Source organism: Pleurodeles waltl, chromosome 1_1, assembly GCF_031143425.1.
Source record: "Pleurodeles waltl isolate 20211129_DDA chromosome 1_1, aPleWal1.hap1.20221129, whole genome shotgun sequence".
Lineage (NCBI taxonomy): Eukaryota > Metazoa > Chordata > Amphibia > Caudata > Salamandridae > Pleurodeles > Pleurodeles waltl.
In genome coordinates, this window is record NC_090436.1 from 283,255,493 (window position 1) to 283,280,854 (window position 25,362).

A 25,362-nucleotide genomic window follows, 5' to 3' on the forward strand; every position below is an offset into this window, starting at 1 on the left:
GTGCCAGCTGGCTGAATTCATGCTTCGCTACCTGCAAGGCTTGGGGGGAGTCGCATGGTCCCCAGGGGTTGGTCACCTTGCAGTTGCGGGTGGTGTCTGGACATCCCAGGATATTCTCAAGAGATCCATGACCCTGGAAGCAGCATTACAGGGCTGGGAGAAACAGCCCCATCCAACAGCCCTTCGGCCTCTACCAAAGCACAGGACTCTCTGCTCTCCCGGGCCCAGCATAGTACAGAGGTGCTGGGGTCACACTTTGGCTTCAGCGGAGTGGGTGATTTCTGTCATTGTTTGGTGTCCAGGGAATGTGCAGCATTGGCCGAGGGTGGGCTGTTTGTCATTGCTGTAGGTGGTTCCAGATTTGTTTGCAGAGCAAGTGTGCTCCCCCTTTGTCCTTACAGGGAGTCACATGGTGCATCTCTGATTTTGGCCTGGTCTGCTGTGGCACTGTGTTCAACTGCTCGTCTGGTCAGAGGGCTGCCATGGTATGGTGACTCTTCTCCTGGTCAATGGGTAGGGCCAGAGAATACACAGGACAGTGCCCTTCTGCTGGTGGAGGGAGGCCCTCGGCTCTGGTGCAAGTCCCCTCCCGGTGGGTGCATTTGGGGCAACCCAGCTTTTCGGGGTGTTGCTGCCCTGGGGTGGCTCTGTCAGTGTGGGTGTGCCTTCCACTGGCCATTGTCCATGCATTCATGGAAAGTAAGTTGTGGACGTCTGGTTCCTCCCATCCTGACAAGGTCCCTTAGGGCCCTTCCTGTTCTAGGTGTGCACCCGGCCTTGATTGTTTCTGTGATTTTGGGGCCTGAAAAGGGGGGGGGCAACCTTCTGTTCTGCCTGGAGTGATGGCTCGGAGATGCATGCATGGGCCTTTGGTGTCACAATGGCCTACTGTCTGGTGTTTCATATCCCTCCTTTCACATCAGGGTACCGTTGGTAGTCATACTTTCTCTCATGGGGCAGCATCCTATACTGTCAGGGGTACCTGTTGCCTAGTGGTTGCTGGTCCCTTCTCAGTCAGGGGTTTTTGGCAGGTGTATTTTTCATGTGTGGGTCAGGTGGCCCGTTTGCCTCCTTGGGGGCTGCTGTGTGGTAGCCCTTACTGTTCTGGATAGTGTAGCATCTGCCTCAGCTGCATGGGATTGCCAGATTTTCACTTTCTGGTTGTGCTTGGTGCATTGTTTAGGGGGTAGGGAACGCCCTCCTGGTCTTGGTTCTCTGACCAGGGTCCTGGCAGCTTTCTGTGCTTCCTGCGTGGGTGGTTCCAGTATTGCAGGCCTTGTGGCAGCATTGGGCTTCCTTTCCTTAGGCTGTTCCTTGGATCCCTTGTCTCTTTCTATGTTGCCCCTTCTTTTTCTAGTGATGGGCTGGCTGATGCTCTCCCCTGGCACCTCGGTTGGCCGGGCAGCCTGCGGGTGGGGGAGATTGCTTATTGCTGTATCCCCAGCCTTTGAGGAGTTGGAGGCCTGGGGGTTGGCTGGCAGGGGTATTTTTTGGCGAGATCCCTCCCAGGTTCCTCCTGGGATATAGCTGCTTTTGGGTGCTGGGGCCTGTGGATGGTCACAGGTATGTTCGTTTTCCCTGCCTGGTGGATGAGTGCTGGTTTGCTTTTGGCTCTGGCTGTTTGATTTGTTTTTGGGAGACGGTCTACTGGGGTGTGTCCTATGCCTCTGGGTTTCTAGGCTGTGTTTCTTTTGCACTTCCCCCTCCTGTGATTGGGGGTTCTGTCTATGGTCTCCCTCTTGTGAGGGGGTGTCATCTGTCTCTGAGTGCTGTTCTGTTGATCTCCTGCCTTCTTCACTTCATGCTATTGGTCCCATCCCAGTTTTGTTTGGGCTTCCATGGGCCCTGTATCCTGGAGCCTTGCTGGGTACAAGGGCTCTCTTTTGGCTTGTGAGTAACAATCTGTCTGTGCATGGCGTTGTGTGTCACACTGCCAGTCAGGTTTGTTTCCTAACGCCCTTCTCCATTGTTGTGGCCTGAATGATGTCCTGTTTGGTGAGCCTGTTGTGGAGCTTGTCAATCCTCCTCTTTTTAGCTGTCTTCCTGGCATGGTTGGGTTCTGTGCTTAGGGTGTGGCCTTCTCTTTTGTTTCAGTTGTACTCCAGGTAACTGGCTTTGCTGGTTTTGAGGGGGCTTTGTTGTTGCGCCAGTCTGGGTGGCCATGTCTCCCCTGGCCCTGGCTCCTACCTGGGTCTAGTTGGTTGTGGGCATGTGATGGCTGGCCTGCCTTGATGGTTCAGTAGGCTGGTGTCATCCGATCCAGCCCTTTGGGTCTCCTTCTTTTTCGGGGTCGCCTTCTTTTTGTGGGGGTCACCATGGGTGCCCTTTGTGTCTCTGCAGGAACTTCCTTGGTCTGCTTTTTTTTCTTGGTCATTTGTCCTGTCTGCCTCCTTGGGCTTTCCTGCTTTGTTCTTCTGTTTTTCTGGATTTGGTTCTAGTCAGTTTGAATACTGTTGAGGTTTCAGGCCCCCCCGGGTTCACGTTGGTTGTCGTCTGCCTGCTGACCAACTGGTTCCGGTCTGTTTGGTCCCTTGGGGGTCTGCTGGTCTGGAGATTTGAGGGGTCTCATGCTCTGTCTCTTGGCATGGGGTTGTCGCAGTTTCCTCTGATGAGGGTTGGTCCCATTGCTCCTGATCGCTGCCCCATGTTTCTGCTCAGGGTTTGGTGTTTTCAGGTGCTGGTTTCCGGTTTTATGGTTCTGATGTTTCACCGGTCAGGACGATTGGGTTCAGCTTGAATGCCTCCTGCTTGGTTGCCATGGTGGCCTCCGTTGGGTGGCTTGCAGATAGATCCACCCTCTTTGCTGTCCCCCTTCCATCTGGTCAGGGTGTTCCCCTGAAGTTGGTGTAGTTTGGTTTGGGTCCTTGTTTGGTATTTCTCCCCTGTTCTCCTGTATCTTTGTTGGGTCATTTGGGGTGGTTATGGCCTATTGATTTCCTTGGATCTTCAGCAGCCTTGGTTCCCTCCAGGTCTTTTGCTTCTGGTGTGGCTCTTTGGGGTGTTCTCCCCTACGCCGGATTGTCGGTGTTGGGTTTTCTTTTTAATGCTTCATTTGTCTGCAGTTTTTCATGTCTTCTGCCCCTCTTGTTGGTCTGTGGGCTTGGAGTGTCCCTGTTGTAGGGTTCTCTGGAGTGAATTCTTCCAGTGTGGGGCCCACTTTCTGGTTCCACTTGGGTTGTTCCATGTGAGCTGTGGCTCCTGTGTCTTGATCTGGTGTGGGTGTGGTCCTTTGGTCTTGTGGTCTCTCCTCCAGGTGGATTTTCTGCTCTTCCATCTCCTGGCCATGGGCTTTGGAGTTTGGGGGGTGGCGAGAGGTGTGATTTTTTTGTTGTCAGATTTTCCTCCTACTCATGGGGTTCCATGGTGGTCGCCTTGGGATTGTTCCCATCTATGGGGTTTATTTGCTTCTTGGGCTTCTCTTTGTCCCTTTTCTTCTTCTACCTGTGTTGTGGGTCTGGGCAGTTTTGACTGAGGGGGTGTCTGGTCTGTCTTCTCCTCTGTTGTTCCGGCTATCTGGGGCTGCCCCTTGGGTGCTGTTTTTTTTGTTTTGGGGTGGCCTCCTTCTTAGGGCTGTTTCTTCCCCTGAAGGCTGGGTTCTTGGCCTGGATATTCTCACTTGTAATGAATGACACGAGGACAGGGGGCCAGGGGGGAATGTCCTATTACATACTGACAATCTTCATTACTCCTGGTCCTGTTGTCCTTGTCCCATTCATTATGCCCCCTCCCTCGCTCCTGGACATCTGACCTTCATTGTGGGGCTTGGTAGTTCATGCGGAATGCTGGGTAAATACACTATGGGGGTCATTCTGACCCCCGCGGGCGGCGGGAGCCGCCCGCCTGGAGGGAGCCGCCATATGGCCGCTCTGCGGTCGAAAGACCGCGGAGGCCATTTTGGCTTTCCCGCTGGGCTGGCGGGCGACCGCCAGAAGGCCGCCCACCAGCCCAGCGGGAAACCCCTCCCCACGAGGAAGCCGGCTCCGAATGGAGCCGGCGGAGTGGGTATGTGCGACGGGTGCAGTGGCACCCGTCGCGTATTTCAGTGACTGCAAAGCAGACACTGAAATACAAAGTGGGGCCCTCTTACGGGGGCCCCTGCAGTGCCCATGCCATTGGCATGGGCACTGCAGGGGCCCCCAGGGGCCCCACGACACCCCTCACCGCCATCCTGTTCCTGGCGGTCGGAGCCGCCAGGAACAGGATGGCGGTGAGGGGGTCGGAATCCCCCATGGCGGCGCAGCAAGCTGCGCCGCCATGGGGGATTCCCAGGGCAGCGTAAAAACCGGTGGGAGACCGCCGGTTTTCCTGGTCTGACCGCGGCCAAACCGCAGCGGTCAGAATGCCCTGCGGGGCACCGCCAGCCTGTTGGCGGTGCTCCCGCATCCCCGGCCCCGGCGGTCCTTGACCGCCGGGGTCGGAATGACCCCCTATATGTACTCCCGGTTGGAGGGGGTGGGAGGGTAGGGTTTCCTAGCATTCCTTGTTCTCTTTTCTGTCAGCAACATAGGTAATCTCAGTTGGACAACAGGATCAGGAGTACTGAAGATTACCGGTACGTAATGGGACATTACCTAGCATCCTCACTCTCAACTTCACTACTTTTACCACCACATCCCCACCCAGCCCAAAACCATGCATCCCACACTCACATTAAGAGCATAGAGCTGATACCTCACTGACAGCGGCTCTGTGATACCCACTTGACAGCACAGCTTCATTTTCTTCTAAACTCTGGTCAGGAGAGACACATGATAACGGGATAAATGGGATGCTGTAGGCACAAAACTGCAAGCGTTTTCCCAGCTCCCTTCGATTTGTGGAGACCCTGAAGAGGCAGGTGAGACCACCAACCCCCATTCCACAACAGAGCTTGGATCTCTAGAGACCGGCTGAGGTAGAGGAGCATACGGTAAATTAATGCATACCCTAGGGGCTTTCACAACAGTGGTAAACCACTTTAGTTAACCACTAGTTGTGACATCACCATAGTGAAATCCAGATTTTAATCTGGTTACCTATGATAAAGGCTTCTAAGGAAGCTATGTACAACAATGGAGATCTATTTTCATTACATATAAAGGGGGTCATTCAGACCCCGGCGGGCGGCGGGAACCGCCGAATGACCGCACCGCGGTCAAAAGACCGCAGCGGCCATTCTGTGTTTCCCGCTGGGCTGGCGGGCGACCGCCAGAAGGCCGCCCGCCAGCCCAGCGGGAAACCCCTTCCCACGAGGACGCCGGCTCCGAATGGAGCCGGCGTAGTGGGAAGGGTGCGACGGGTGCAGTTGCACCCGTCGCGAATTTCAGTGTCTGCAATGCAGACACTGAAATTCTATGTGGGGCCCGCTTACGGGGGCCCCTGCAGTGCCCATGCCATTGGCATGGGCACTGCAGGGGCCCCCAGGGGCCCCACGACACCCCTCACCGCCATCCTGTTCCTGGCGGTCAGAATCGCCAGAACAGGATGGCGGTGAGAGGGTCGGAATCCCCCATGGCGGCGCAGCAAGCTGCGCCGCCATGGGGGATTCCTCAGGGCATCGGAAAACCGGCGGGACACCGCCGGTTTTCCTTTTCTGACCGCGGCCAAACCGCTGCGGTCAGAATGCCCTGCGGGGCACCGCCAGCCTGTTGCCGGTGCTCCCGCCAACCCCGGCGGTCGGAATGACCCCCATAGTCTTCAGACACGAGGTCAGGGTGTAAATGGGGTAGCCTCAGAATTATAGAAAAGGAGATAGATGAGAACGTAAAGACAACCTATTTGCAGACTGATAGAAACAAAAAGCTAACAGAATAAAAACTCTGGGACAATGAAGAACAAAAGTGTGGAAAAGGCTGAAGCTAAAGGCAGTAAGTTATTGAAAAGGAGAAAGTTGATGCGACTGATGGACCCAATGTCAGAGTCTGTGTTTCAAAATGTCTAAATATACATATATTTATAATTAGATCAAAACATTGACTGTCCTGGTCATGTATAAATAGCTACATTCACAAATGTCCGTATGTTTTGAATGTGTTCTGAATATTCTTCCTAGGAAAAATGTCACTGTATTTTTTGTTTACTAGGCTGGTGTTCATTCTCTGAATGTTCTTGTAAATGCTCAACTTAAAAGTGAAAATACGTCATGGGTTCTGAGCAGCGAGAACCAGCAAAGGGAGGTAAGCATGTTCCAAAAGTTCAACTGTTTTGATGAGACTGTTATTACAGCAAAGATGCTCACATGTTAATGAAATAGACATACATTGACTTTAAAAAAAAGTTTGCGCCTACAAGGATAGCCACTATTGTACCCTCTTGAAATAACTTACTATGCAAATAAATGATATGTAAAACGTAAATGATCTAAATCAGTGCTTCCCAAACTATGGGTTATGATCCAGAGTTATGAAAGTTGAAGCAATACATTAAGATACCTTTAAATTCTGTATTTACTTTTTGACATTTGATGCGCTTCAAAGACAGAGGATCAAAAGAAATTAAGACACTTCACTTGGTGATGCACAAATGATAAATATTCACTGAAATCCGGTTGCCACACATTATTATTTGTGTGCAATATAGTTTTATCAGTAGCTAGTTACCGCCAAGCCGCGTCAGTGGCAGGCCCAAGAAGTCTATCAAATCAGCAGTGTTCCGCCCTCCGAATTTAAATGTAACAGTCCAGCAGGTGTTGTACTGGGGATGGTTTGCTGATGGCAGGAAACAGTGGCCGGACTCAATGTACTTCATACTATGTCAGCCGCTATGGAAGGAAGGTAAGTGACACACACACAGTGTCCCGTAACCATAGGTGAACCCCGCACTACACACTACACAACACAACACAAAACAACTACCCATTGCCAGTCCGACACACCACAACCCATACATGCTGAAAACACATATTGATTCAGATCCATGACACAACATACACACACCATTGACGCTGCACTCACACAGCACACAACTACAACACAACTACACACTCAGCTACACAAACACACACACACATACCTGCACCTCACCAAGCCAATAGCTTCACATACACACAAACACATACTGACACACACACAACTTGCAGCACAATGTGGCTGGTACAGTTCCCCATCAATGTGCACTAATGGACACAGGCATGAATGTTCCACCATTGGGGTGCTAACATTCATTTGGCAATGACTACTGGCACCATAATGACAGTTGTGTATGTGTGCGATATGTGTTATATGTTGTGTACCAGTGTGCCCCCACCCATGTCTGACCCACTTGTGTCCCTGATATTTGCATGTCACAATGATTAAAAAAATTACTGTGACATGTATATGTCTCCAGTGGTTTCCACCTCCCACCCAGTGCTCACGCACTGTACCCTGGCAATGCGGCATCCCTACCTTACAGTCTATAGATGGTGGGGGGGTGTTTTCTCTGTGGGTTGGTGGCAGCAGTGATGGCAAGTGTTGTCCAGTCATGTCCAGCTGAAGATGGGGGGGAGGTAAAAAGGAACGCTGGCTGTAATCCCATCTGCATCCCCTTTTCCGCCATTGATGCAGCTGTGTTTCTTGGCAGAGATGGCGGTTCCAATGTGGTTTTTCATCTATGGGACCACCAACATCTAGATATGGCGGGCAGACCGTCACTGCGGCAGGCGGGTTTACAGTTGAAAAGTCAATGGCAGGACTTTCACCAGCAAAATCCTAATCAGGCCCTATGTCTGTGCAGATTGAGCGGCCACTTCAATAAAAAATATATTGTAAATGACAGTGCACTACCAAATGATACTTTACTTAAAAAAATTCTTGCATTCCCAATTAAAGCTAGGTGGATTGCAAAAGTTTTTCGTTAAAAAAAAATTGGGTCATGGTGCTAAAAAGGTTTGGGAAGCAATGCTTTAAATTATACATGATCTATAATTGAAAGCTGGATGTATGTGTACAGCAAGACGCAGGCTTATCAATACTTTGCCCTAGTACAAAGTCACAAAAAGCGAAGCAAACTTGCACAAAGTATGGCTAAAGTGTTTACGGCCCGGTTTTCTAAGGAGTCATGCTGCTTAATTGTAGCGCTGATTGCAAGAGGGAGAACAGAACAGTATTATGTCTTCTAAGCTGTGGAGCTATTGTCCTCTGTACTTCTGCACTTTGGCAGCCGTGCACCAATGCAGAACCACTTGTTCCACAGTGCAAGGGTATCTGTATTCTCTAAAGTATAGGTTTTGAACTGGAAAGGGTACAAAAGCTATGGTCGACGGCGATTCCCACTTAGTGTGCTGCATGTTGCAACACACATGCAAAGTAGGGAAAAAACGACAAGAAATGAAAACTTCTTGGTGCAATGCATTGCAGCAACTTTGGCAGCTGTGCTGCATTGCACTATAAATTAGAAAACCTCCCATAAGACTGTGTACGTCTCAAAAGATCAATTAGGATGAATACATTTATGACAGATAAGTCCAAATCAACGCATCAGAGATCTTCACGATCAAAAACTTGTAAATATGAACTTTACCAAAAACAGTAATCCAAGTAAGGAGCTCCGTGTTAATCAGTCAAACATACAGCCAATACATTTTATGCAAACAAGCGCCAATAATCCCAAAACACAATAAAGCCCTAGCAATTATGGGCTAATGATAAACCAATGAATCATCCTCTCATAATAGATTACGGAACGTCACTCAGAGTCATTCTTCACTATATTCCGACTTTGTAGCACAGACATGACCATTTGCACCAAGAAACAGATTACAACCACTGCCAAACACAAAACCCTGAACATAAAAATGTAATGAATAAACAAACAGACAGGAATATAGCAATAGAAAAAGTATGATGCCATCTTCCCTACAGGGTGCATTGAGAAGAAAAATGCACGCCGTAGCATAATAAGACATCTAATGCATCCACAAAAGTGACATATGCATCTTTTGAAGTATACCTATCATCATTATCATTACCAGAATTATTTGTCTGTGAACCTATTAGCAATAGTAGCATACACCAGTAACACTTCAGAAAAGAAGCTCTTCGCCACAACTGTTATCAAAAGATTTATAAGAGTAAAAATAATTGCACCCACAAGACCAGCACCTTCACATATGTGGAATCTTATTCTCGTACTAACACAGTTAATAAAGGCTCAATTTGAACCAATGCATACAATGCATGCAGTAAAAGTAAAATTCCTGACACTGAAACCTCAATCCACCTGCAATTACATCTTTACTCACATTAAGTGAACTGAAGATACTCATAGTCGAAGAACCACTTTCACAAACACACACAAGGTAGTAATACAAACTGGACTAGTGCTAGCTAGTGTAATAATCTCAACCATAGACTATGGTGTTTTGACCATTATTTGTGTGATCAATGTCGTGTTGTTGTATTCACTGGAAGAATATTTATGACTTTGATGTTGTTTTGTGACCCATTGGTGTCGTTGAGTCATTGTGTGGGGGGTTAGGTGCCTTTATATGACAATGCTTTGATCCTGAGAAGAAGAATATATTGGTCTGTTGTTAAAAATAATGACCAAGAGTTCTGTTTTGAATATTTAGTAATCATTACTCTTATCCAAGTTTTCATGGAAAAGACATTAGAATTAAGTAATGGTGATTCTGTGATTGGAACATTAGGGAGCTGAATGATACATTGTAAATCACAGTATTCAAATACATTTTACTGCCATTACCAGTACAACCACCATCATTACCACCACTATTACAACCAACACAGTCATTACTAAGCATTACCATTCCATTAGCAGCAACACTGTTACGACACTAATACAACCACCACTATCACAACATTATCACAGCAATAATTCACAGAATAATTACCACTACCATTTCCACATGACCATTCCCACCATTACAACCATGATTCCCACCGTCATAACCATCACCATTACAGGTTCTCAAATGGTGATTGTAATTTAAACCTGAGCTCAAACAGTTGTAGCTATTGCACCAAACAGATAGGCTTAACATAATAAAAAGAATGAAGTATTATCAGAACAGTTAAAAACATTTAAAAAGTTGAAAACACAACACAATAAAAATCCCATTCCAATTTATAAAAATAGAGAATTGTTTATGAACAAAATGGTGCCATGAGAAAACAATCTAGTAAGGGGACTTAAGATATGAATTCCAAATCTTTAATTCAAAAGAGCTCTAAAAACAGAAAACACCAACCACAGGTAACTGGTCATGCTATAACGCACATGGTTAAGGTATGATGCTGACAGTGATGAAGCACAGGTCAGATTCACTGGTGGGATTTGTCACGGTCAGAAAGCTACCTTTGCACTTAGAAAATTTCAGAGAAGGGAGTGTCATCAGCGGGGCAAAGCTGCAGACTAGATCCAAAAACAAGTTTGTCAGCGATGGATATGAAGGAAGGCACCTCCATGAAGCTGCTGAGGGAGGCAGAAAATATTCTGATTGGGAAAGTTCCAGAGTTCATGTCAGAAAAACTGTCAACGTCAATTGAATGTTGCTCAACGTTGGGCCTGGTGAAGCTTAATAACTTCGGACTTAGACTCTATTCTAGAAGTTTTTCTAGACCTTCTCAGTGGGGCAAAGCTACAGGCTGTAGCTAAGACAGATATGGGTAATGTAATGCCGGTTGATGTCAGTCCAGCTGAAACAGACTTGCTGTTGTGGAAAAGAACACATAGGGAGCTGCAGTGAAGTCAGGCATGCCAGTGATGCAACCTCGGCAGATCAGCTGTTAGGTAGTATCAATTCATCAATGGTTCTCCAGACATTAATCAGCTGAAAGTTAAGTCCCAGGTTTTTGGGTTTAGGCCAGATGAGTACACTATGACACTATCCAAGGATTCCATGATCTCAGGAATTTTACTAGGGGTTTTGAACTAACTCTAACAGAAGTCACCATTAGGGTCCAGGGCAGCTGTATTAAAGAAAAGAGGGCTTCTTGCAGCTTTTAGCTTAACAAGAGGTCAGCAGCTTCTTTGTCCTGTGTCCTGTTGTTTAAAAGGATGTTAGCCAACTGACCCTTGGAGTCCACTTCTTTTTCATGCGTTCAAGTGGGAGCAGGTCCAGCCTCTCCGGTACCCTTAAAGGTTTCAACAGCAGGTGCAGTCCTTCTGTTATCCACAGGTCCAATAGTGTTCCGAGGAATGTGCCCAGAGGTGCTTCATTTAAACATAGCAAAAGCCTGTGGGTGGGGGTGACTCCTAGTCCCTCCGTAGACAACAGGGAAACATCCCCTAGGGGAACACTACCCACATTTGCAACAGTTCCTGTGTGCCCTACTGCAAACAATCCCACTGTGTCCCCTCTCCCAAAATCTAACATAGCAGAACCTTTATTCCCCTATGTAGAGCTCCTGCGCCCTCCTCTGTGGCCACTCAAAACTATCTCTGGGGGTAGCTCCTTCCCCATTGGGATTGGTGCATGGCTGACTAGGAGGACAAAGGATGGGCAGACCCAGATTTTAAATATATCTGCCTGTGACAGGGCAGACCACTTTGAAATGAATTATTTTCCTGGACACTGCTTAGATGGTCATCATCTCAGAGTAACAGAACACTTTCTCACATCCAAGCCTTTGTATCAGCTATGGGAGCAAGTTCATATCTCATCAAGAGCCATTTAGCTCCTGAGTGACAGCTGAATGCTATTGCACATAGGCTTCTAAAAGTACTAGGCAGAAACAGTGACTTTCTAAAAGTATTTTTTTGCAAAACATTTCTGAAAAATCCGACTTTATCAATTAATTAAGTTTGTAATAAATATTTTGAAAAGTCTAAGAATTAACTTTGAAGGTATTTCATGTAGCTATTGTTATAAACTTTAATATTGTCTCCCCTGCTTCTCTATGGAACAACTGACCTTGCTACAGTGAAAATATCTGTTAGGGGCTTAGAACTGTAAGGACATATTTAACATGAACTTCTACAAGTCCGACTTTTCGATACCATGTATGCTTCCTTATTGGGCACTAAGGCATGCAGTCATGTTTTGCACTGTCATTCTAATGGTGGTACAATGTATGCTGCCGTCCAGTAGGGACATTTAACGTACAAGCCCTGGGTACACTTTGTGCCTTATGCTAGGGACTTGCATGTACATTAAAGATGCCATTTAGGAGTTGTTAGACTTTTCATCCTTGGCGTGGTCTCCCTTAACTTTTTTTCTCTGTTTCCCAGGTTGTTGATGTGTGCTGGACTCTGATTTTGCTGTTTTTGTTACTCTGGGCACTTTACCACTGCTAACCAGTGCTAAAATGCAAGTGCTCCTTTACAAAATGTGTATGTAATTGGTTTATCCATGATTGGCATATTTGATTTATTAGTAAGCCCCTAGTACAGTGCACTAGAGGTGTCCAGGGCCTGTAAATCAAATGCTACTAGTGGGCCTGCAGCACTAGTTGACCCACCCACATAAGTAGCTCTGTAATCATGTCTCAGACCTGCCACTGCAGTGTCTGTGTGTGCAGTTTATAACTGTAAATTCGACTTGGCAAGTGTACCTCACTTGCCAGGCCTAAACCTTCCCTTTTTTTGCATGTCAGACACCCCTAAGGTAGGCCCCGGGTAGCCCCAAGGACAAGGTGCAGTGTATGTTTAAGGTAGGACATATAGGCCCTCATTCTGACCTTGGCGGGCGGCGGAGGCCGCCCGCCAAAGTCCCGCCGTCAGGTTACCGTTCCGCGGTCGAAAGACCGCAGCGGTAATTCTGACTTTCCCGCTGGGCTGGCGGGCGGTCTCGTTCAGACCGCCAGCCAGCCCAGCGGGAAAGAGGCTTCCACGATGAAGCCGGCTCGGAATCGAGCCGGCGGAGTGGAAGCTGTGCGACGGGTGCAGTTGCACCCGTCGCGTATTTCACTGTCTGCGCAGCAGACAGTGAAATACATGTAGGGGCCCTCTTACGGGGGCCCCTGCAATGCCCATGCCAGTGGCATGGGCACTGCAGGGGCCCCCAGGGGCCCCGCGACCCCCCCTACCGCCATCCGGATCTCGGCGGTCCGACCGCCGGGATCTGGATGGCGGTAGGGGGGGTCAGAATCCCCGCGGCGGTGCAGCAAGCTGCGCCGCCGCGGAGGATTCAATGGGGCCGCGGTACACTGGCGGGACCCCGCCAGTGGTGCCGGTCCGACCGCGGCTTTACCGCCGCGGTCGGAATCCCCATTGAAGCACCGCCGGCTTGTCGGCGGTGCTCCCGCGGTCCTCCGCCCTGGCGGTCAAAGACCGCCAGGGTCAGAATGAGGGCCATAGTAAGGTGTTTTATATGTCCTGACAGTGAAATATTGCTAAATCTGTTTCTCACTGTTGCAAGGCCTGTCCCTCTCATAGGTTAACATGGGTTCTACCTTTAAATCTGATTAAAGTTTAGATTCCCTTTGGGAGCGGTTAAACATGTGTAGTTTGGGGTCTGTGAGCTCACAATGTAAAAATACATCTTTTAGTGAAGTTGATTTTGAGATTGAGTATTTGAAAAGGCCACTTTTAGAAAGTGAGCATTTTCTTGCTTATACCATTTCTGTGACTCTGCCTGTTTGTGGATTCCCTGTCTGGGTCAGTTTGACAGTTGGGCTGGTTGCACCTCACACTAGACAGTGACACAAAGGGAGCTGGGGTGTAGCCTGCATATCCGGATGAGCCACCGGTGCTAGGAAGGAGAGGAGGAGTGGTCACTCACACCTGAAAGAGCTGTGCCTGCCCTCACACAATGCAGTCTCCAACCCCCTGATGTGTGTCTGGGGCCTGGCCTGGGCAAGGCAGGATTTCACAGTCAAGAGAGACTTTGCTTGGAAGTAGGCCTACTTCAAAGGAGAAATTGGGTGTAAGAAGGGCACCCAAAACCAAAGACTTTAGAACCCTTCTGGAAACAAGAGGAACCTCTGCCTGGAGAAGAGCTGAACAGCTGTCCTGGCAGTGTCTGTGCTTTGTGGAGCTATCCTGTATCTGCTGCTTCTGCCAGAGTAAAAGGCAAAGACTGGACTTTGTGTGCCTTCCATCTTGTGAAGATCTCCAAGGGCTTGATTTAGAGCTTGTCTCCTGTTGTTTGAAGTCTCAGGGACAGCAAAGACTTCTCTCTGCCAGCACCTGGAGTCTCTGGAGAGACTCCTACTCTGCCAAGTGGTACCCATCCAGTTCCTAGGACCCTAAAAGGAGAAGCTCGCAGCCTAAGAGGAAGAAATCCAGACACAGAACGCCGCACGGAGAAAAGATCAACACAACTCCAATCTACGGCTGGAAAATCGACGCGCTTCCGGCTTCACGGCTGAAAATCAGCACTCGCCTGTAACATGACCGAAGAATTGACACACGGAGCTGGAGAAGCTACTCGCAGCATCGCTGACGGAGGCTGGTGAGATCACAACCCGTGCTGCTTGGTTTTCAAATCATCGTGCAACTGGATTTCCAACGCAAGCACTGCTGAGGGTGTAAAAACAACCCAAGGCCTGCCCGGACCTGAGGGTGCTGACAGGATCGACGCATTGCTCTCCTGCTGAAAGAAGAAACAACACACCTGAGTGAAATTGATGCATCGCAAGCCCTTTTTGATGCACACTCGCTCATGCGGGGTTATTTTTGACGCACACAACGTACATTTTCACGGTAACAGTGTTAGTGTGTGTTTAAAACTACATGAAGACTCTTTGCTTTTTAATTGATAACTTGACTTGTGTATTGTGGATTTTTGCCATGTTGGTCTTGTTTTGTTTAGACAAATATTATCTATTTTTCTAAACCTGTGGTATGTCATTTTGTATTGATATTCATTAAGTTACTGTGTGTGTTGGAACAAATACTTTACACCTAGAACTCTGAAGTTAAGCCTACTACTCGTGCCAAGCTACCAAGGGAGTAAGCCGGGGTTAGCTGAGGGTGATTCTGTTTTACCCTGACTAGAGTGAGGGTCCTTGCTTGGACAGGGGGTAACCTGACTGCCAACCAAAGACCCCATTTCTAACAGGAGTACATTCACGTTCAACATGCTCAGCTGGGGAAACGGCCTTAACAACACAGGCTAAGCTGCGCATGCCATTACGCCGCAAGTGTAACAACACTTGCCTAAACCATGACTCTCCCGATCTCTGCATTAACCTGCATATGACTAAACCATGCATATATGTGGTTAAGGCAGGGAACAGTGTGTGGTCTAGCTGTGAAGATTGGCGGAGAAGAACAGAAGAGGAAGAACAGGGAGAGGTAAGTGGGGCTGGGGCTGGGTTTTGGAGGAGGGTAGTTATTAGGGGCAGGTGCAGTTTTAGGGCAGGTGGGGGTGGGTAGTTTTTATAAAAGGGGTAGGGTTTTAGGGCTCAGGGCTGGGGGTTGGGGTTGTTTTATGGGGAAGGGACAGTTTTCAGGGATGAGGTTCATTGTTAGGGCTGAGGGCGGGGTGACTGGGATCGGGGTAGTTTTTAGTAAGAGGCCAGAGAGTACAGAGAGGAACAGGAAGGATTGGGAGAAGTAAGTGGGGCTGGGGCCGGGTTTGGGTGGTAGTTTTTAGGAAGGGGCAGGATTTTAGGCCTCAAGGCTGGGGAAGGGATAGTTTTAAGGGCAGGGCGGGACGGTTGTAGGGCCCAGGGTGGGGGGTCGGGGTTGTTTTAAGGGCAGGGCGGGGTAAGTTTTAGGGCTCAGGGTGGGTCAGGGTAGTTTTAAGGGCAGGGAGTCAGGTTTAGGATTCAAAGCAGAGGTTCGGGGTAGTGTTACAGGCAGAGCGTGGTCAGTTTTAGGGCTCAGGGCAGGGGAAAGGGGCAGTTTTAAGGGCTGGGGTGGGGTGGATTGCAGGGCTAGGGTATCAGGCATTAGGGGCAGGATGGAGGGGAGGACGGGCAATGTACCAAGCATATTCCTTTACCACACATGATTTTACAATGAAATTAGTTGTAAAGGCATGCATGGTAGAGCCACAGTCATGGTTCCAGCCGTGTTGTTCAGGGCCGTGTTGTTCAGGCATGCGTGGTTCAGGCATGCATGGTGTCTCATACAACCGTTCAACTGATTAGCAGAGCCCCAGTGCACATAGACAAAACACAGCTGCAAGGGTCCAGAAATGGATGTTATTATGCGAAAAAAGGCTTTTTCCTAAAGTGATATAGTAGTTAAACAATGCAGATTAGAGTTTGAAGTCTTGCTTCCAGCATTTTAGTAGATAATAATGGATAGGAATATGTGACTGATTGTGTGAAAAGACTACAGATCTGTCAAAGAGGTACAATAATTTGTGTTTTTTGATTATTTGAATTGAGTTGAAGAAGATAATGAGGGATGTTACTACATTTCTGATAGGGAGGAACTCCAGGCATGAGATAGTTGTTTTGTAATTATGTAAGAGGTATATGTCTTGTGGATAATATTTAGATGAAAGAGTACCTTTTAGGTGGAACATTAGATAGACTGCTGAAAGACAGGATTTGTTTTAAAAGTTGTGTTGACAAAATATGAAATAAGGGCCTTACGGGTTGGATTAATTTATTTTCTACCTTAAGTGGGCATTCATCACAGAGCAGATAGTACTGTTCTTGAAATAGCTGTAATGTTTTATTTACTAATTTCCTGAATGAGCTGTTTCTTTGTAAACTAAACTTGCATGGACTAATCGTGCATGGAAAAAAGCAATAGTGCGTAAAAAAAAAGAAAAAATTAAGTGCCTTCTTCAGACTCTCATTTAGACTTCTGTGGCTGGTCCATCAGCCCTCAAGGCCAGCAGAGGGTATGCCTTCAGATTCCTAGTAGAAGATCACCCACCATATTTAGAGATCCCCACCAGGCAGATAAGAATTTCTGTCCCTTTTTGGAGCCACCAGAATGGCGGCTCCACAAAGAGACTCAAACTTTGCTGGTTGTGTGTCATTTTCCATGCATCCGCTCAGCAAGTTAATTGTTTTTTTAAGAAGAAACTTTCAAAACAGGAGATTGTTATTGAAAAACAAAAAACTCAATTGCCCAAGGAGTTTTCTCCAACTGTGTGGGGGTTATTCTGTTTGTTTACTATGCCAGGCGCCTGGGCTTTCCCTGGCAGTCCTGAACAGGAAAAATGTTTGGTGGAATGACTGCCCTAAATAGAGGAAATGTTCTAACATACAGTGACAGGTGCCCTTTTGGTGGACAGACCAGCTGTCAATGATTTGCAGTGGTGGAGCCACATGAGGCTCTTCTGACAGAAACCTGATGCTACCTACACCTGTATATGGGAAAGGCAAATCACAAGTTTGTCAAATAGAGCATTTGCCACTTTTTAAAGGATGCCCCACATCTGCCCAAATCTAAGTAACCCCTAAACCTGTTCTATATTTTTTTGTTTCACTTGCCCTTACGAATTTTGGGAGAGGTGTGTGATTATCATATGCGGGTAAGGGCATGAGAAGATGCAATAGTTTTATTGTGATTAATCAAAAAGATTAAACTTTGTAATTCCATTCAGTGTAACGGAGCACTATGCACCTGGCAGGGTTCACTAAAGTAACTTTTAGAACCTATCTCTTGCAATTATTTTATAAATATTCATTGGAATCTTTCATATTTCTAATGCATTATGGCTAATGCTGTACCAAGTGCTGTGTTCTAATGGTGCTTTATCAAGTGACAACTATTTCTCTAAATTTTGTTTCTGGTACTTTAAACTAAATAACAGTGTAAATCATGAAGAGCCATTCCTATGCTGTATTTATGAGCACCCCTTTGAAAATATAGTGACAAAACCTGTAAGCAAATCACTTTGAAGAGTATTTGATAAGTGCAGTTCACGTGAGTAATAGCTTTTAGGTTCATGGTGAGAACAACTCTTATTTACTTCAAATAAATTACTATTGGTGTGAACTTGCTACATAGAAGTAGTTTCCATCATAAAAATCACACCCTCCTGTTCATCTTTTAATTACAACACTGTACTTATAAACTGATGCCCAGATTTTTTGTGGGCCTAGCATAATTCTAACGCCACATTAGTGTCATTCTTTTGCTAATGTGGCGTTCGAAGGACAAATATGCACTGCCATATTTACAAAGTGGCGCATTGCTTAGCGTTCCAGCGCTGGGGCGGCAAAAAAATGGCACAAAGAAATCTATGAGATTTCTTTGAATCATGTTCATCTGCATTTGTTAACGCCTGCTAAAAGCAGGCGTTAAAAAGAGGCTCTCATTGTGTTGAATGGGCCTCGGGGTGCTTTGCAGGATTAGCGTCATAATTTTTTACACTAATCCTGAAAGCACTGGACTAGCGTAAACAATTACGACACTAGTCCCCCGACTACCTCCGTGGTGTGCCGTATTTTAAATACAGCACACACATGGTGGCATTAGGGGGGGCGCTAAGGTGCAGCGCCACTTTTCATAAATCTGCCCCTGAGTGTCTCCACCATCTCCTAGAGAAGAAGATCATCCTTCAGTTTTGAAATGTTCTACATGACAGTTCTCAATAACAAACAAGAGAACCAGGGACATGGTTAATGTGGCTGATACTAGTGGCACTTTGTCAGGGCTACTGGCATCTAACCTTCAGCTCCAAACCTCAATCCCTTTTGTCTTCAGGTGCCAAATACTTCTTCACTTCAGCTTGTGCTCCAACATTGCAATAATTACATAACAATAGCCACTGGAGCATTCTCCACAACAGACATACACGATCTGTCCTACAAATAAACATTGAAACAGACCTGGGGAATTTCAAGTGTTAGTCAATATTCAAGCTATTATGGCTAGGAACCCTGATAATCCTGATCATGCTAAATGACATTGTAAAAACTGCGCAGTGCACCAGCATCATACCTGCTGAAAATCAATTCTTATGCATTTGAAGTGTCATCCTCATTGTTGTTACAAATAGACTAAGCTAAATTCCAGTGTGGTGTCAAATGCAACTTTTATTCTTTCCTACTTTCCTTAGCCAAAATTGAATAACAACTTGAATTAAGTTTTTTAAACCCTAAATGGTACAACATTAATTGATATAGGCTTTCTTATCTGTGGTCTCCCTACTGATCCCTAATGATATTACTCTTGCTTTTTTGTGAATGTCCATAATGCCCTGGGTCTATGAGCAAAATACATTATGAAAATTCTGAAAGTAGAAACTTTGCTACAGTTATTGATGGACTGTGTCCCAGCCAGCACTTACTGACAATGTAAATGCAGGTATAACATTTCAGATTTGCTCAATATGTATTTGTAATTTAAGAATAATTTACATTTAATGTGTTTATTTCAATAATTTGCAGACTGTGATCAAGATTTCAAAAGAGCTCCACCCTGGCAGGGTACCTCTGTGGGTGATTCTACTAAGTGCTTTTGCTGGACTTCTTATTCTCATGCTGCTGATACTGGCTTTGTGGAAGGTAAGTATATGGAATGTGAAATGGTAAAAACTGATCCCAATACACATTTGTAAATCACTATCCTGGCTTTTAACTTCTGTTGAATAGATAAAATTAAGTTTAATGTGATGCTACTCGACAAAGATAAGGGTTTGCATGCTTTTCAAAAACAGAAACAATTAAAATTTACATGTTCAGATTATTAATGGAGCTAGCACTTAAAATAAAGCATAAAGATCAACTGAGTGAGCATTAGCCAGCCTTTTGACCTGCTTATAATGTTTTTAATTGCGTAACAATGGGTAACAATGTGTCAGTACATGATGGTTGTCAACTAGCTAGAGAACTGCACTAGCACACTAGCATGTGTTTCAGAATAAGTAAGAAAATAGGTTGCAACTATAAGACAGTTTATTCTGCAAGGTAATTTGAATAAGCACTACTTAAAACATTATCTTGACAACTAATACTATAGTTTATTTAAAATCATTACCTCAATACAGTCTTGTGAAACATGCATTCTGGTAGGCTCTGCTGTAGACATCATCATCTTGTGGCAGTTCTTATCGAAGTTTTGCATGCCATGACCATTCAATTCATCAAATCTTTGGGGAACAGGGACCTGTATAAAAGGACATGCACAATTCTTTTGAAATTAATTTTATTTGTGACAAAAGACTCTTGCTTCTAAATTTAAAGAGAAGACTGAGCCTGATTCCGCAGCACATTGTCTTTGTAAATTGAACCCTCTGTAAGGTTTGTAAATTTCAGGTGTAAATGTAAGCAACAAAAAATAAAAAAAGTAAAAAACATTAAGAAGTCTGAGAAAAACATCTTCTTGTTGATAAAGCAAAATAAAAGGCTTCAGGTTTTAATAGGAATATATTCTAAAATTACTTTTTTTTAAATAAGTCTTAACAGTGACACTGTGATCTATACTTCACAAACTGTGTTACTTGGTTATTTTAATTGTGTATTTAGAAAAAAGGTATATACTTGTTTGAAATTCCCCATTCCATTTAGCCTTCCAACACCACATCCATCCATCAGTGCTGCTAGAACTATGGTAGGTAAATGTGGTGTAATACTTCTAAACTGGAAATTAATATGATCATCTTGGATTATAGCTGTATGTTCATTCAGTTAAAGAATTTATCTTCCAGGGTAAAGCCCCATTCAGATGCATCTATGAATGCGAAATGGTCACTCAAATTGATTTCTAGTACACTGTGGGTCATGACATATATACACACACACACAGACACACACACACACACACACACATCAGTAGCTGGAATCCTGTCACTAATCAATGTCCCTAAAGGCTAATACCATGTGATAATACTACATTCCATATGTAGGCCCATTGTAACTATAACGATCACAATCTATGCCATAGTCCAGAAAAATGATTCTTTGTGTAAAATGATTGGTCTCTGTTAAACAAGTATGAGAGCTTATCATTTTCCCTACACAACACATTTTGGAGCCATGAGCAAATCACTTATCTCACTGTGCCTCAGTTCTATAATCTGCAAAATTTCATAGCTCTTAGAAACAACCCAAGTGTAAAGCTAACTATATGAAAAATAGCTATCTGGGCATTAAAAGTCAAATTAAATCCCATTAAAGTATTTCACTGAGGGTTGTGTAAAATCTAGTAGATGTATTGCAACTCTGAATCCTATTGATGGTTGATTTTAATTGTGGCAAAATCAGAAATTGCATCCACAGATGGTTAAGGGGAATGCACAAATGAGGGAAGGAGGTATTTTAACAATTTCAGTGTACTTCTAAATGCTTATATATATTAACTTGCAAATGTGCACTTAGAAACTCCAGAGTATCTTTCTGAAGGTAGATATTGATTATATTATCACCAGGATTGTAACAGATAACATGTCCTCTGTGTGATTTCCTACCAAAACCTTACCAAGAGAGCAGCTTGGGATTGTTTTAGTTTGGAAAATGTCCTTTAAAAATAGTTTGATCCCTTCACACTGCATCCTACGATCACCTTAAAGGAACGCAAAAGGTTAACCTACTGATATCTATATATGCTGCCTTATGTGCATCATCCCATTTGTTATAAGATAAACATCTCATCTTTATGTGAGTATGTGATATATGCAGATTATGATTATCAAGACCATCTACCATAATTTGGTCCCGAACCGGTTCCTGCATCCCTCGACCTCCATGACTCAGCAGGATGCATCTTACCAGGTCCCAGGGCAGAAATGACCTCCACATAAAATGCCAACACCCTGCGATCCATCATTTCGCTCATGCTAAAAATACCATTCAGATGGCTCTCAATGGACACATTCAGGATGGTAACCCTAGTCCTCATCACAGAATTCAGTACAGCAATGTCCTCTACGTAGGTATCTCCACCAAGCTCACCAACAAAATCTTAATAGTTCAAAACGTGGCTGCCAGACTCATAGTCAACTTCTCTCCTCGATCCCACATCTCTAACCACCTCAAAGACCTACACTGGTTCCCGATCCAGAAACACATCACCTTCAAACTCTTCACCCATGTCGACAATGCACTGCACAACCTAACCAGACACCTCAGTTTGTCTGGACTTCACCTCCCCACATCTCCCGCATTCGGTGAGACAAAACTGATTGACACGTCTTCTCTCACATCGCCCCCATGACCTGGAATGAAGCCCTCCCCACATAAGCTCAGGTAGACCCCTCCTAGAATTTAGAAGTAAACTGAAAACCTGACTTTTGAAACAAGCTCCGCTCAGGCTAATCAGATAAGCTCCTGAGTACATGCGTGTGTGATGAGCGCACTTTACAAATCCCAATAAATAACATAGTGCACTCTGCAGTTGAAAATGTATCTGGCTATGTTAAACAGTATGTAAAATCCTGTAAACATTTGCTCTGTAATATGTCAACAGGCTTTTTCTACCTTAAATGTGCTGCAAACCCCAATACACAATTGAATTAGAGGAATACAATTCAGCAAAGTTGCATTTTGGTGGTTTTATTATTTGTCATAAACAGTCCTATTTTGTAAAGAACACATAATTACATTTATTCCTGAGTTTGACAAAAAGGAAATATTTGTTTAAAATACTTTTTCTATTTGATTTTACAGTTTATTTTGTGAATAATGTTGTTGGAAAATGGGTTGCTGGTAAGGGCAGGTAGGTACCTACACCTAGCAACAAGCCACTAACCTCCACTTAGGTCCAGTTAGGTCTCAGTAAATTAACCCCAGCTCAACCCTTGGTAGCTTGGCAACGAGCGTCAAGGCTTAACTTAGGAGACAGTGTGTAAAGCATTCAAATATCACAAAACATTCATTAAATAAAACACAGAAAACAGTTTAAAAATCCAAAACCAATTTATAAAAATAGTTTATATTTTTATCTTTAAAATGACACAAAAACGAATAAAATCGGATAAAGGGAACCGGAGATATGAATTTTTAAAGAATTATTATTTTTCTAGCGCTTAGAAATAAAAAGCGCCAATCGGGTCATCTGGTTGCACCTCGACCGGGGCAAAGTCAAAGTTTCAGGCCGACCGCGATGGAGCCCTGCTCGGCTACAGGTCGCGGGAGGCCTCGGTTAAAAAGTTACCTTCTGACTTAGTCTTTATTTTGAAGATTTTCTTCAGCGGGACGAACCTGCCAGTCCTATCCGACCTCCTGGAGCCCTTCTCCGGATACGCGATGCTGGAATCCTCGGTGGAGATTTTTACCTTCGGACTTAGTCGTTTTTTCGAGGTGAAAATCCTTCGACCGGGGTAAACCTGGATCTTAATCCGACGTCCATGGAGCCCTTCTCGGATACGATGGCTGGGAGGTCCCGGTCAACTTTTTACCTTCGGACTTAGTCTCTTTTTCAGAGATTTTTCTTTACCGGGACGAACCACCAAGTCAGGCCGGGTCACGGTTGAGGCAAGCCGGCTAGAATTTCTGCGGCGGGTCGGTCCCTCTATGGAGCTTTTTTACAAAAATTCTCAAATCTTCTCCAAACTTCTGGGGCTTCACCCAGATGTCCTTTTAAGGTTCTTTTTGGGTCCACAGCTCACCCCAAGGGTCCAGAAGTTCTGAGATGGTCCTTGGGGGGTGCGGACTACAACTCCTAGAATGCACCTGGCGCAAACTCCTTTTTGGCCACTGGGCAGTGGTCAGCTGGTCGCTTTCTTCAGGAGTTGGTGCAGGGGACTCTGGTTAGCAATTTTTCACCTGTAGCAAACAGGGAGTCCCTCCTTGAACCAGTTGAAGCCAGGCAAAGTCCTTCTTGTTGTGAAGCCCAAGTGTGCAGCTGGTGCAGTCCTTCTGAGTGCAGGTTCCAGGTGCAGGCCAGGGGTCCAGCAGGGCAGTCCTTCTTCTCCTTTAGTTCTTTTCTTGTTGAAATCTGGTGGGGATCTGGGGTGTGGGTGCAGGTCTGCCAGTTTTATCCTTGCTCCTGGGTGAAAAGCAGGGGGGTCCTGGTTCTCCAATCAGGTACAGGGTTGTCCCCCTGTGATGACCACTTCCTGGGAAGTGTGGCAAAAATCCATCCCAGTGGGCAACATTCTCTAAAAATCCATCATGGTTGAATCTGATTTTTGGAGGTTACATCTGGCTGAGCCCACCCACTGGTGTGGCTAAAAATCATAAACACACCCCTCTCCTGCCCTCTCCTAATCTAATCAAGGGGGCACCTAGTTGTCTGGGGTTGCAGGATGTGGGGGTGTTGCTGGTTGCTCCAAATGTCCTTCTCTGCCTTTGAAGACCAGTTTGGCAGCCCTCCCCCTTCCTGCCTCACCATCTGCTGAGGGGAGATTCTCTCCCACAGACACATTCCTTTGTGTGAAGCCAGGCCACTTCACACCTCATCAAGGCAGCTTGGCTAAGCTGCTGCACGCTGGCCAATCAGAGCACAGCAGCAAAAACAATGCAGGGCTGAAATTGGCAACTTTTTAGGTAAAGTCTAAAACTTTTTACCTGAACAAGTTATATTAAATCCAACAACTGGAAGTTGGGGGATTTATTACAACAATTAATTTGATACCAAATTCTTGGTATGCAACATTTAAGGAGACTTTAAAATGTAAAATAAAGTCTCCCCATTCTAGCCTATGAAGGCCATTTACTTCAATGAGGGAAAAACGAATTTGGCTGTTTTTACCTCACCAGGGTTTATAAATCTATTTTTATAAAGTCCCTGCTTATAGTTACATGACACCCAGCCCTAGGGGCACATAGGGCACACCTTAGGGGTGACATATATGTAAAAATAAGGTAGTTTAAGACTTTGGAACTACTTTTAATTCCAAAGTCGAATTCGCATATAACTTTAATTTAAAAGCAGCCAGCAAGGCAGGCCTGCCTTTAAAATGACACTGGGCACCTCAGCAGTGCACCTATGGGTGCACCACCTATGCTGTGGTCCCTAAACCTACATGCCCTACCATATACTAGGGACATATAGGTAGGTTAACTTAGCCAATTATAATTAGCCTAATTTGCATATCCATTTTACACAGAGCACAGGCCCTGGGACTGGTTAGCAGTACCCAGGGCACCATCAGAGTCAGGAAAACACCAGCATAAAGTGGAAAATGGGGGCAAAAAGTTAGGGGGCCTCTGCAATCAGCCCTGGTTTCTCACACAAGCCCCCCCCATCCCAAACGCCCAGGAGACTCAGCCCAACCCTGGGAGAGTCTTCCTGGCTTGTTAGGCGGGGAAGACAGTGAAGAAAACTGGCTGTCCCTTTGCAGGGCCTACTCTGCCTTACATCCTCCTGTCATGGTCACTCCCTCTGGGTAGTGAAGCCATCCCAACAGTGAAAGGACCCATCTCAAACTGAAACTTCCCTCTAGGGGGGTCTTCCTCCTCTCTCTCTGCCAACTTGGGTAGTGAGGTGCCCACCTCCCCTACTCCTAACTTTGCTAGGGCAACACCTAGCTTACGCAAAGAGCTCACCCAACACTTGAGCAACCCCACCATGACCAACAGGGTCAGGGGGCCTACTTTGCTATTGGCCCTGGGGTCTGCCTCCCAGGCCAAGTACAGTGCTGCCAGGAAGGCTAGCACCCAGCAGAGGCTACTGACAGCTGTCAGTACCCAGAACCATACC

General features: G+C 45.7%; 1 protein-coding gene across 1 annotated transcript in view; it reads left to right on the plus strand.

Moving 5' to 3' along the window:
• ITGA1 (integrin subunit alpha 1) overlaps nucleotides 1–25,362 on the plus strand; it is a 795,992-nt gene that overhangs the window by 755,288 nt on the left and 15,342 nt on the right. Inside the window, exons 28-29 of the mRNA XM_069221693.1 lie at nucleotides 6,063–6,155; nucleotides 19,170–19,286. Of these exons, the coding sequence (XP_069077794.1) occupies nucleotides 6,063–6,155; nucleotides 19,170–19,286 (210 nt within the window). The remainder of the gene's footprint in view (nucleotides 1–6,062; nucleotides 6,156–19,169; nucleotides 19,287–25,362) is intronic.